Raw genomic sequence first — 12,355 nt, forward strand, 5'->3', positions numbered from 1 at the left:
AATTAAATATTTTTAGAGATTATGTGATTTATCATTCAAACAACTAAGATAATCTAAAATTTGATCAAAACTTTATGATTTTACTACACCTTTTCACTTTAGACTATTCTATACATATTGATATTGTATCTAGTTTACTTTAATCTTGAGCTAGAATCGTAAATTTAATCCAATTTTTTATACTATTAACATTCGTCACTCTTTAATTATAGTATCTTCAGAAAAATAAATAGACCACTCTTTATTGTATAGTATATTCAGAAAAGTATTTAAATGAAAAAAGTTACAAAAAATTTGACCCGTAATTTCTTATTTTCTAATGCAAAATTAAAATATTAATAAAAGATATTAATATCCATCTAATTAGATAAACTAGAAATTAAATAATGATGATATGGACAACCAATATGTAAAAACATAGTAGGAGTGACTATCAATCTTAAGAGAAGGAATATTATTTCAATTACTTTTTTCCTATTTTTTTTATATCTCCTGGAAAAAAAAGCCCCAACATAATAATGTACAAGAATTCTAATTAAAATGAAACAAAATAAAATCAAAATTTGCTTTAGAAATACAATATTGAAAAAGGCCCTGTTTCCAACTAGTATGTGGCCAAAACACAGCAATATTGTTGCACAGTAAAGTGTGAAAATCAACCATGACATAATAAAGAAGATGATGATCTAGTGCAAGGTAGAACTTGTGTTCATCAACATTTTTGCTAAGAGCTGAAAACCTAAAGATCGAAATACTCTTAGGATTCCCGTTCCAGATGATCGCTCGTTTCCTTGAGCGACAGGATTTCTTGCAGCAACTTTGCCAGTTTCTCCTCATTATCCTCGCGGATACGGACAGGGACCTTCTCTTGGTAGCCAGAAGCACTCGTCTTCTTCTTCAAGGTGTCGTATTGCCTGCAAGGGATCCAAGTTCATTAGCTCCGGTTTTAACTTGATCAAAGAAGAAGAAAGCATATGGGTTTGGGAAGCTTCTTACTTTTGCGTCTCCTCCATTTTCTTCTTCAGCTTTTCAAGTTCAACTTCGACATTGATGGCTCCTTGTTTGAGGAAGACTGAAAGAGATTCATTGACCACGTCCACCAAGCAACCGACTGGAACGTCGTCGTTCTCACTCAACACCTAAAATTAGTACAATTTAAAGTCCAAGCTTAGGTAAAGTAAAAGGAAATAGAAAGATAACGCGGTCAGACGGAATAATTTGCATACAGTCAGAGATGATAGTTGGGCAAGCGTAGCGATCTCCAGATCATGCCCCTTGATGATCTCACATGCATCATTTGTGCGGCAACGAACAATAGCTGCTCGCCTGAAAAAGTATGCCGTTGTTAAGGATACATAATTAAATATATTGATTAGATAGAGCAGCCCAGCAGGGAAAACTGAAAATTGAAGTTCAATGAAATCGACTTCAAGGTGCATTCTTCGTCAAAATTTCAAACAACGGTATGTTGAAAACTATACAAAAACTTCGGTACATCCAGATGTATGGTGGTAAATCACATTATGCCTTCTTTTATGTTTTACATAGAGAGAAATTCCAACTTACCGTTGAAGCCTCTCATTTGGCGGCAACTGTGATTTAAGAGACCTTAGTGATTTAACCACAGACTCGATCATATCCATCTCCGCCTCTACATCATCATTAGTCCAACTCTGCAAAAAAGAGATGACATTTCAAGGGTTTCACTATTGAGAAATGTGTTACTATTTCATAAATATTGACAAGAATAAGCATTTAGCACATCCTAAGTGCTAAAAAACAACAGTCTGGTGAAGAGTGTATGAATGTTACCTTAACAACAGATGGATATTCAGAAATCACGATGGACTCTTTCCTGACAGAATCTATCTTAGAAGGAAGACGCTGCCACAGTTCTTCTGTGACAAATGGCATGAAAGGATGAAGTAATCGTAACCCATAATCTAGACAAAGCCATAAGGTATCCTGTGCAGATCTTCTCGCTGATGCAAATGCAGGATCGTTGCCAGTAAAATATGGCTTAATTACTTCAATAAACACATCGCACAACTGATACTTCCACCACGAGTACACAGCCGTGGCGGCATCAGAAAACTCATAAGATTCCAACGATTCAACTGTTTTTGAAATAGCTTTGTTCAATACAGACAGTATCCATTTGCAGCTAAAAGGCATGGAAGCTGGATCAATCTCTATTGGAGGGGTATAGTCATCCCCAAGTTTAGTCATAGCAAACCTAATTGCATTCCACAGCTTATTGCACCACTCCCGATATCCAACAACTCTCTGAATGTCTAGATTTATTTTGTCCGACTGAAAGAACAGAACATCAAGATAAGACTTTGAAGAAAGAAAAGCAAGTTCGGATAAAGTAAAAGATAAGTATTCACCTGAGCCGTATAAGAAACAAGAGCAAAGCGCAGAGCATCAGCACCGCACTCTTTAATTCCATCAGGAAAATCTTTCTTTTGCCCCTCTTTTGCGGTTTTAAGTTCATTGGGATCCAAGTTTCCTTCTTCTAGCCTTTTATGAAGATTTTCAAGGGTTACGCCTTGAATGACTTCTAGGGGATCGATAACATTTCCCAGCGACTTTGACATCTTGCGACCATGCGCATCGCGCACCATTGGGTGCAAGTAAACCTAAATACAGGTAAAGAATTTGAATAATTTGCATTTTAGCAATGGGATCAACCTCTTTCACATATAAAGTATACAACACAGATTGCAACATAATTTTATTGCAAAGTAACTCAGAAGCAGGAATACTAGTAAAATTCTTTTTAAATGGTACATCACCTCCTAGAGGTTTAAACTGGCACAAACAACCAACCATAGCAAGGTATGCAAAATATTAATTTTAAAATTCACATACGCAGGAAAATAAGAATGCTACATACCTTAGTAAATGGCACATCACCCCCTAGCTTCATACCCATCATCACCATACGTGCCACCCAGAAGAAAAGAATATCATGCCCGGTTTCAAGCACGCTTGTTGGATAAAAAGCTTTGAGATCCTCAGTGTCATCTGGCCACCCCAATACAGATAATGGAAATAAACCAGAAGAAAACCAGGTATCCAAGACATCTGAATCTTGGAGAAGCTGGAACTTCTTCCCAGCAAACAATCTGCTAGCCTCCTCCTGAGCTTCTTCCTCGGTCCTGCCGACAACCCACCTATTATCGTATGCACCAAGCTCCTTGAACTGATCATCTTCCAACACCACATACCATGCGGGGATACGATGGCCCCACCAAAGCTGCCTTGAAATACACCAATCACGGATATTTTCAAGCCATCTGTAGAATACAGGATATCATTAGAACCTAATTTTGGACAAATGTTATTAATCAAAAGTGCAGCACAAAGCAGGGAGGAAATATATCAAATGTAAATGATAGGTGAGAAAACTTCAGGCTACAAAGACTATTATCATTACTCAGAAATACCTCTGCCATTCAGCAACATATTGTTTGGGTACGATTCCCAACTTTGGATTTTTATCATCAACGACAGCATTCAGACCATCTTCTGCCATGCCTTTGCAGTTCACATACCACTGGGGCTTTATGAGGGGTTCCACGACATCATTGCTTCTTGAACAAATGCCAAGGCGCATCTCATTATTTTTATCACCTCTATAAAGTCCCTTAATTGCAAATAGAGCCAACAATCAACATACGTGAAATAGACAATGTCAATATATTCATGCCTAAAAGAAGAACTACAAGAACTTTGCCAGTAACAGAGTTCGTAAATGGTCCTAAAACTGGCTTATTATGGATATAGTGAACACCTTTCGCCCAAATCACAATTTGTAGGTAACTGCACTTCAATAAGGACAACTACAACAAGTAATGCTTAATAAAAGTAAAGTGTAAAAGTACCTTTTCTTTTAAAGCTTGGGTCACAGCCTCGCGTGCCTTAAAACGTGGCATTCCTGCAAATTGTTCACCACCGTTGGTATTTATTTTTCCATCATCTGTGAAGATATTGATGAAATTGAGATCATGTCGCTTGCCAACGTCAAAATCATTAGGATCATGGGCTGGAGTTATCTGCAAAATATCATGTTCAAGTACTTAGCTGACTATGAACTGAAAAATAGTGCTTAGAAAAGAAGTATTATGAGCAGCAAATGTTCTGCTTACCTTAACAGCACCAGTCCCAAATTTCATATCAACTAACACACTATCACAAACTATTTTTAGCTTCCTTCCATTGAAAGGATGAACAGCAAATTTCCCATGAAGATGCTTGTATCTTGGATCATCTGGGTGTATAGCAATTGCAGTATCACCGAGCATTGTTTCCACTCGAGTCGTTGCAACAACGATCTCACCCAAATCCCCTTCCAGAGGATAAGCAAATGATGTTAGCACCCCAAACTCGACAGGAGTTTCATACCCAGGAACACGCAGTGGTGTTCTCTCTTTGATATCTATATAGTCTACCTAAGAGTACCAAAGAACTTGTGTAAAATTACAGCACAATTTTGTCTGTACATAACAAATGATGAAGTGTAGGAACTCTGTATGACCTCAATATCGGATATTGCTGTTCTCAAGACGCAGTCCCAATTCACCAGACGAATATCCCTAAAAAGAGAATTAGATGAGAAACCTTAAAAAAGGAACCAACAAACCACCATATACCAGAAAAATGAACAACAACATAGAAACACCAAAGAACAATATAAAACTCTTGATGAATATATAGTAGTTCAAGGATGAAATGCAGCAAATTTGACTAATTACTAATTGCAGAGTCATCAAATGCAAGTGCATGATTTAAAAGATTGAGAATGAGTCATCCATTATAAACAATAATACTGAAACCTCAAAATGAGGATATAGATGCTTACAAAGCACCTCAAATTAGGCTTCCTGATAACACAAGCAAAGTAATTAGCTCATATCACAAGAAAATTGAAGCAGTGCCTTTAAGCCTGAGTATACCTATATATAAGACCTTGCTTGTGAAGTCTTACAAAAGCCTCAGTCACAGCCCTTGATCTCTTCTCATCCATGGTAAAGCACTATTCAGAACAAGCACAAGATTGATATTAGCTCCACTTTAAATCTCTGCCTAATCAAATATACAATGATGATCCAAATTATCACCTCACGTGACCAATCAAGAGATGCACCCAAGCGCCGGAGTTGCTTTAAAATTGTGCCTCCATACTCATTCTTCCATTTCCAGACCTATTACCACATTTAACAAGTAAAAGAGCATAAATGATATAGAAGTGGTTAGAGGATGCTGCAAATTACCAAAACTGCATAAAATGAGAATATATTAAAAAGCTTACTTCATCCACAAATCTCTCACGACCAACTTGATGCCTTGTCAATTTCTGTTCCCTCATAATTTTCTTTTCCACAACAACCTGACATTGAAATCGGTGATTGGCTAAGCAAGTTTACTGTTATGACAAAGAAGGCCACGGACATATTAAAAGCTAAAATATATCCAAATGAACAACCTGAGTAGCTATTCCAGCATGATCCATACCCGGCACCCACAACGTATTGTAACCAGACATCCTCTTCCAGCGAATAATAGTGTCCTAGAGGAAAATGTGATTAGAAATCAAACATTTCAAATAAATTAATAAAATGATAATTAATCAATTGCCAGTTGAAAACCTCAATTGCAGTAGTAAGGGCGTGGCCAATGTGAAGGGCCCCAGTAACGTTAGGAGGTGGGAGCACCTGCATTAGGATTAAATGTGTATTAATAGAACAGTTGAAGTACTATCCACCATGAACAGTTTATTTGAATTTTGAAAATATGTTACCACCCAACATGCTAAAAACCGGTGATATAAGGATGTGCAGAAACTTACGATGACAAAAGGTGGTTTGGAGCTTTTGGGGTCTGCCTGAAAGAAGTTTGACTTTTCCCACCATTCATACCACCTAGTAAGAAATTTTAGCAATGATGAGAAGGAAGACTCACATATAGTAACAACACTAGATCAATAACCGATAGCATACGATTTTTCTACGGTGTTGGGGTTGTAATTTTGTGCCATTTCTGCAGCGAGCCTTTTCTTTTCACCAAGAGGTGTCTCTGGATCAACTTCCAGGGGATTTACCTTCTGTGCTTCTTTTTTTGCATTTTTCTTCATCTCTGACTTGGAAGCAGCAGCAGGTTGTTGTGCCTAAATTTTCCAGAAACCAAACACTCAAACCATGAATATATCTAACAATCGTATCTGGTCAAGTAACATAATTATACTGGTTTGGGGCAGAATGAAGTGAATTAGAACCTGAAGCTTCGCCGCAGCTGCTTTTTGAGCAGCTTTAAGTTTCTTTAACTCCTTTTCTCTAGCCTACACTCACAATACGTAAATTGACATTAACAGTTAGTTAAACTAGAAACAAAAGGAGCAGGTAGTCTGAGAGCAGTAGGCAAACAAAAGCACCTATATTCTAAACTGATGTTATGGAGTATAGGAAAGAATAGACAACGAAATCTGATAAGGCTGGTACAGCCAAAACATTCAAATACAAGCATTCCTGTTTCCATCTCAAATTTGAAATCAATCGGAAAACATGCACCAAAACAAAACCATGATCAGAGCTCGCAAATCACTTCAGCAGCTCAAAAATAGACATATCGAAATCAGCAATTCAATTGCAAATACAAGCATTCCTAATTCCATCTCAAATTTGTAATCAATCGGATTGGTCAGAGCTCGAAAATTATATTTGAAATTATCAGCCTAGAAGAACTAGTTTCATATTTCAAAAGCATCTGCACTTAAGCAATTCAGAAATCGACATATCAAAACCACCAATTTAATTGCAGATGCAAGCATTCCTAATTCCATCTCAAATTCCCCAATCAATCGGAAAACACGTGATGCTCTCACCTTCTCCTCTTTCTTCATCTTTTTCTCCAGTTCCTCCGGCGTCAGCTCCCGCGACTCCATGACCAGAGAGAAGATTGAAGCTCGCGGCAGGCGGCAGAAAGAGTGCAGTGAGCGTAGGGTTTTGAGTGTGTGGAAATGATGATGTCAAACGGTTTTAAATTTTACTTCTATTTAAATTGGTTTTTTACTGTTGAGTGAAAACAAAATTTAAAGGTTATAAATATATAGGAATATTGGCCAACATAGTTCCCTATTTTAACGTCTTTTAGAAAAATAAAATATATCGAACTGGAAGTAGAATTTTATACTCCATATTTTCACTCGTCATACCAAATATTATTAGTATTTAAGTTTTTTCCTTCGTTTTCAACTATAAGATTAAATATATAAAAATAGTAAAATGCTAATTGAGAATTTACAAGACTTATCAAATTTTATGATTTTATGGAGTAAACGACTAAGTTAATTAACCCTCTTTCATTGCGGAGGTGTTCATATAATAATATTACCTTTTGAAATGTTTTAAATTCGGGTGACCAAATATTCTTGTAGTTTAATTTTGATTGTAAAATAATAATATTTTAATATAGATAATTTGTGTCTATTTAGATGCCCAATATCTTAACCGGTCATAATATTTCACATATTTTCCAAGTACTAATTATATGGTACATACAATGAGCGTAAAATATTTGATTTATTTAGTAAGTACTTACATTTTTTTCATGGGAAATAAATTTATTATCCCAAGTTTGTAGGTTGGGCCAATAAAGCCCAAAAGCAATGGATAAATTTGGCCCATTTCATGTCTGTTGGATGTATTTTTGTTAGGCAAGGTTGAGGAGAAATTATCAAGTTTAGTCAAAATTCTGGTTATTTCTGGAATTTTTATAAATAATCTTTACTATAATTTTGATATTTTTGTCAATGTTATGCAAGAGGTGCATGAGTTGGGCATGCGTCTTCTATATAGTTGGCCTAGCTCATGCTAAATTGACAAGAGAATGATGCAAGATGGACTTGGATGGCGCGCGATCATACTTTAGTGTCTGGTTATGCTTTACATGCGTATCTATTTTACAGTTTTTTTGGAGTCCATCTCGACCTCATTCTGGGTATGTTTTCATGGCCTAAGATGGGTTATAAAACCTTTGTGAACAGGGGCAAAACCAGGTGTAGGGAGTGTGGCAAATTTATATACGAATGAGTTTTAAGAACCTAAAGAGGGACATTTAGTGAGAGATTAAAAGAAATAAAATCTAAAATGAAAAAAATATACATATAGTAAATATAAAAATGATATCGGTATCTTTAAAATCCAATTTTTATAAATAAACTAAATGAACTAAAAATGATATTCATGTTTTAAAAATCTCTATTTTCTAAAATATAAAGTCTGAAACACTGTTAAAAATAACCATGTGTTTTCAAAATACGGGAATTTTAATACTAGATCGTTAATTTTTAAACTCAGCCTCGTCCTTTCATTTTTTAATCATATAGTATATTATGCATCAAAGATATTATAATCCTACTATTTTTTTTGTTTGCTCATTAACGATTAATTGGTATTCTTATTTTTATTTTTTTTGGTAATGGACTTCATATGCCACTAATTTTTTCAACCAACTATCCATTATATTTGCTAAAATCCGAGCCGAGGCAAACCAACTCAAATAATTAATGGACGGAGGTAGTATAAGCACAACTTATTACTAGACAATATGGTCATGTTAGGTTCCTTAAATAAAATATCAAGATATAATCTATGATTGAGTTGTGAAATTATTTTAATGGAATGAGATTAACTATAACTAATTATCTCATAATTTAAAATATGGAGATACAATCTTACAAATCGAAAACCCTATATATTTCAATTTGTATTGTATATATTGTCACCCTTTACACAAGGGTACAATTATATTGGTTATCATCAATAAATATCACCAAAATCCTCTCCTTTTACAAAAAGGTATAATTATAGCACTGGTTACAAATTGATAATCAGCAAATATAATCAAAATCCTTTCCACAAAATTACAATATCAAGTTTTGCAGGTAATGCGTAAACGCAGAGAAACGTGAATATTTTATACAATTCTTCACCGTTTCTCTTCAATTCGTCTCATTCATCTCTCTCCTTTACCATACACGCAATCCGCCGCCGATCATTCATTGGAAGCGTCCGATCACCGAACAACACAGGTTTCTATTTTCTATTCCCCTTTTCCGGCAATCGAATTCAATCATCACCTTACTTTCTTTTTTTTCGTTTTTTATTATTTTGCTTCGTTTTAATGTATAACTGTTGCTTGATCATTCGTTAACTGAAAAAATTCTCTCACGAGCTTTTTTTTCCGTTTCCTTTTTAATTCATGATGTTGTTCTGATGATCGCCGTCTTAATTCGGTGGGATTCCCTTCTTTGCGTGTTAGCATTTAAGTCCTTTTTTAGTCATAGTTGGCTTTGTTTTAATTTTTCTGGCTTCTCAACTTGTTCATTTATACTTATGATTTTGTTGTGGTGGTGGTAATTTGATCACTAATTTTCCAGTAATAATTGCAGTAACTCTGTCGTTAAATTTGATCGAGTTAAGGTATGGATTATTTGGATCGTGCATAATTTTTGAACAGTTGGGTTTTAGATTTTGTTCTGTGTGATTTGGAATCAGGATGCCGTTGTTTTACTTTTTTGTGTTTATAATATATTTGAGGATTTTGATTGATTTTAAAGGGAAAGATCCTAGTTGTTGGAGAAAAAACATTGCCTGTTTTTCATTCTGCTGCTCTCTGTTTAGTTTCTAACTAAGTTCAGTTCCTTCTAGGCAGAGTATGTTTTTCAAAACGAGGTTCGGTGATCTATATCCTTAGGTAATGTATATTTTCTTCGGTCAGATAATTGGGCTTAAAAGGGCATTTCATTTTTATGTGGTTTCTCATAGTAAATAGTTTCATCTTTACACAAAACGCATTGAGTCTTGGTTGAGAAATTGCTTTAGTTTAATACGGAAGTGAATAAAAAATTTCTCAACTTATGCGTAAATGAAAATATCTCTCCCAGTAGCTTATCTATAACATTATGCTGGAAATTGGGAAAATGGAAGTATAGTAGGAACTAGGAAGGGTTAACAAAGTGGTTATTGTGCAAACTTAATTATATAATGTCATAATGACCAAAATATTCAGACTGTGCGGTGGTTACCACACACTTGACGCCGAGCAAACTTATGTCATCCAATGTATAATGGACATAGAGGTTGTTGGTTTAAAATTATTGTGTCAGTAATACTACTATTGTTTGTTAAATTTCTTGTTGAATGGCACAGATTAACTGCAGTAATTTAAAGATATTTATTTGATTTAATATGAATCATATTTCTGAGTATGAGAAATTATACTAGTATTACTTTTTTGTTGACATCTACTACTGCTACTACTTTTTGTTATCACATTATTATAAGTAATTCAATGCATGGACTATTCGTATTGATATTTCCTGTCTTCTTCTGAGATCGTATCTTGATTTTGAAAATGTTTTTTTGATGATTAATTTGTTTAAAACTTCAAAATGATTTCTCCTTCTACTTTGGATAATCTCCATAGCAAATAGTTTTAGATGTTTTCAAAGTGCAGGGGCGGTTGCTGTTTGCATAAGTTAATCGAAGATATTTTGTAAGAATCTGTATATCAAGCCTAATAGTTCAAACTTAGGGCACTCCTGTTGCTTCTGCCTGTTTCTGGCGACGACCCACCATATAAAATTTGCTCATCTTCTTTTCTAAAAAGTAAAAATTAACATGAATGGGCACGGCTTATGAAGAGAGAACTATATACAGGTTACATGACTCTCCATCACTCTCTCTATCTCTATTTTACTGAGTCATACACCCACACACATATTTCTTTGATAACTAACTTTCTCATCTTGCATCAGTTGCTCTACACTTATGCTGTGCCGACAAGGTTTTGTCCATATGTGGACAATGAACGATATTAGTTTTTTCCATTTTATGCGGCAAAATCATCCATAACATGTTAAAAGAGATAAAATAGAAATAGCACATATTTCCTAGGCACATATATCACATACTAGTGGGTAGCTGCTTAGTGCTTAGCCTCTTTAACATAGAAATCTGAACTATGAATGCTATTGCAGGCACTTTTATGGTCCATTTGGATCATTGATGAACAGATGTCATTTTGATTTATGGTGTTCCCTCCAAAGATTATTAGATTTACCTGCTGCAGTGGCAGTATTTAATGCATCAGCCTATGAGTTGGGCAAGAAACACTCGAAAGTCGAATGTAGGGACAGTATTTCCTGGTTTTGAGAGTGAGGCTCCATTGTTCACCCACTGAGTTGTATTGTATACTTCCAATAATCATTGAATATTACTAGTTGGCGTTTTGAGTGCTAAATTTTTTTATGACAACCAGTATTATTTTCATTTCTTGAAGGCACAAAATATCATAAATGTCCCACTGGAATGCTAGATGTTCTAAAGCTCTTTTACGGCATTTAGAATGTATAGCAATCTCCTACCTTTAGTGATGAGGAGTAGCTGGAATTGTTGTACATACTAAGTTGGCTTGCAGTTTTCGATGTGCTGATCATATCCTTGGTCGAGAAAGAGTTAGGAATCAGTGTCATCTTCTCTTACATTGACGTCAAGACTTATAGTGATTGGATACTAGCTATTCAATGACGTCCCCATATTGCTGCTTATCTCACAGCAGCATGGTTTCCTTGAATTTCAGATGCGTACCGACTATAATATTTGTAATGTTTCTGTATGATCTACTGATGCTTATGCCAATTTGGAAGTTATTGGTTATGATCTTATCATCTTACTCATGTGGTGGCTGAAAATTAGATAAGGTGGGTTGAACAAGGGTAAGTTTGAGGACTATGCCTATTAACCATGTTCAGTTCGTGGGATTTATTCTGTAGCACATCAGTATCACTGTTTTAGTTCTTAGATAGAGAGCTGGTCATATACATCAGTAGCACAACTGCTGATTATCCCTGTTTTGCTTTAGCTCACTACGACTTGATAGTGAAAGACAAATCTTGCAGTCTCATGTATCGAGATATCCTTAGTATCTCTTTGAAAATTTGAAATTAGTTTCTTATTAACTTATTACACATGGTCCTTGATTAGATGACATTCATGTAATCTATCTTGGATCATGAACCGAAAAATTACATTTTTCGTTCTTTACATTTTACTGTTTTGTTTGTAAAGCTTTCTCAAACACAATTTGTATGTACGTACCCATAATTTACTTTCTTTTGTGTGGATGGAAACAGATACTGTTACCGAGGTCTGTTTGGGATGTTTTCATTGTACTTTGCTAATAACTTTCAAATGCTTCCCTTTCTGTACCCTATTTAGTTCCTGTGCTCAACGTGATGTGTTTGATATATGCCAGTTTTTCCTAAGATACAAGCACTTTTAGGTAGTGG

The 12,355-nt window shown here is 35.2% G+C and overlaps 1 protein-coding gene across 1 annotated transcript; it reads right to left on the reverse strand.

Annotated features, from left to right (window-relative positions):
• Positions 1–535: 535 nt before the first annotated feature.
• Positions 536–7,016, reverse strand: LOC121786041 (valine--tRNA ligase, mitochondrial 1-like). The gene is made up of 20 exons (XM_042184554.1): positions 6,887–7,016; positions 6,281–6,343; positions 6,006–6,172; positions 5,855–5,927; positions 5,655–5,720; positions 5,492–5,575; positions 5,318–5,395; positions 5,127–5,210; positions 4,962–5,041; positions 4,544–4,601; positions 4,155–4,457; positions 3,891–4,061; positions 3,453–3,652; positions 2,900–3,302; positions 2,391–2,642; positions 1,813–2,313; positions 1,567–1,673; positions 1,227–1,326; positions 997–1,139; positions 536–914 (listed from the first exon to the last, which is right to left on the reverse strand). The coding sequence occupies exons 1-20, from the start codon at positions 6,944–6,946 to the stop codon at positions 758–760; spliced, it is 3,150 nt and encodes a 1,049-aa protein (XP_042040488.1). The 5' UTR covers positions 6,947–7,016; the 3' UTR covers positions 536–757.
• Positions 7,017–12,355: the final 5,339 nt, after the last annotated feature.

The sequence above is a fragment of the Salvia splendens genome, chromosome 22, assembly GCF_004379255.2.
Source record: "Salvia splendens isolate huo1 chromosome 22, SspV2, whole genome shotgun sequence".
Lineage (NCBI taxonomy): Eukaryota > Viridiplantae > Streptophyta > Magnoliopsida > Lamiales > Lamiaceae > Salvia > Salvia splendens.

Excerpts from the sequence above, each read along its gene's own strand:
- LOC121786041 (XM_042184554.1), bottom strand. The coding sequence starts at position 6,946 with ATGGAGTCGCGGGAGCTGACGCCGGAGGAACTGGAGAAAAAGATGAAG. Across the intron at positions 5,928-6,005 it reads CCCAACACCGTAGAAAAATC|GTGGTATGAATGGTGGGAAA; the intron begins GTATGCTATCGG and ends ATTTCTTACTAG. Across the intron at positions 4,458-4,543 it reads CAGCAATATCCGATATTGAG|GTAGACTATATAGATATCAA; the intron begins GTCATACAGAGT and ends TGGTACTCTTAG.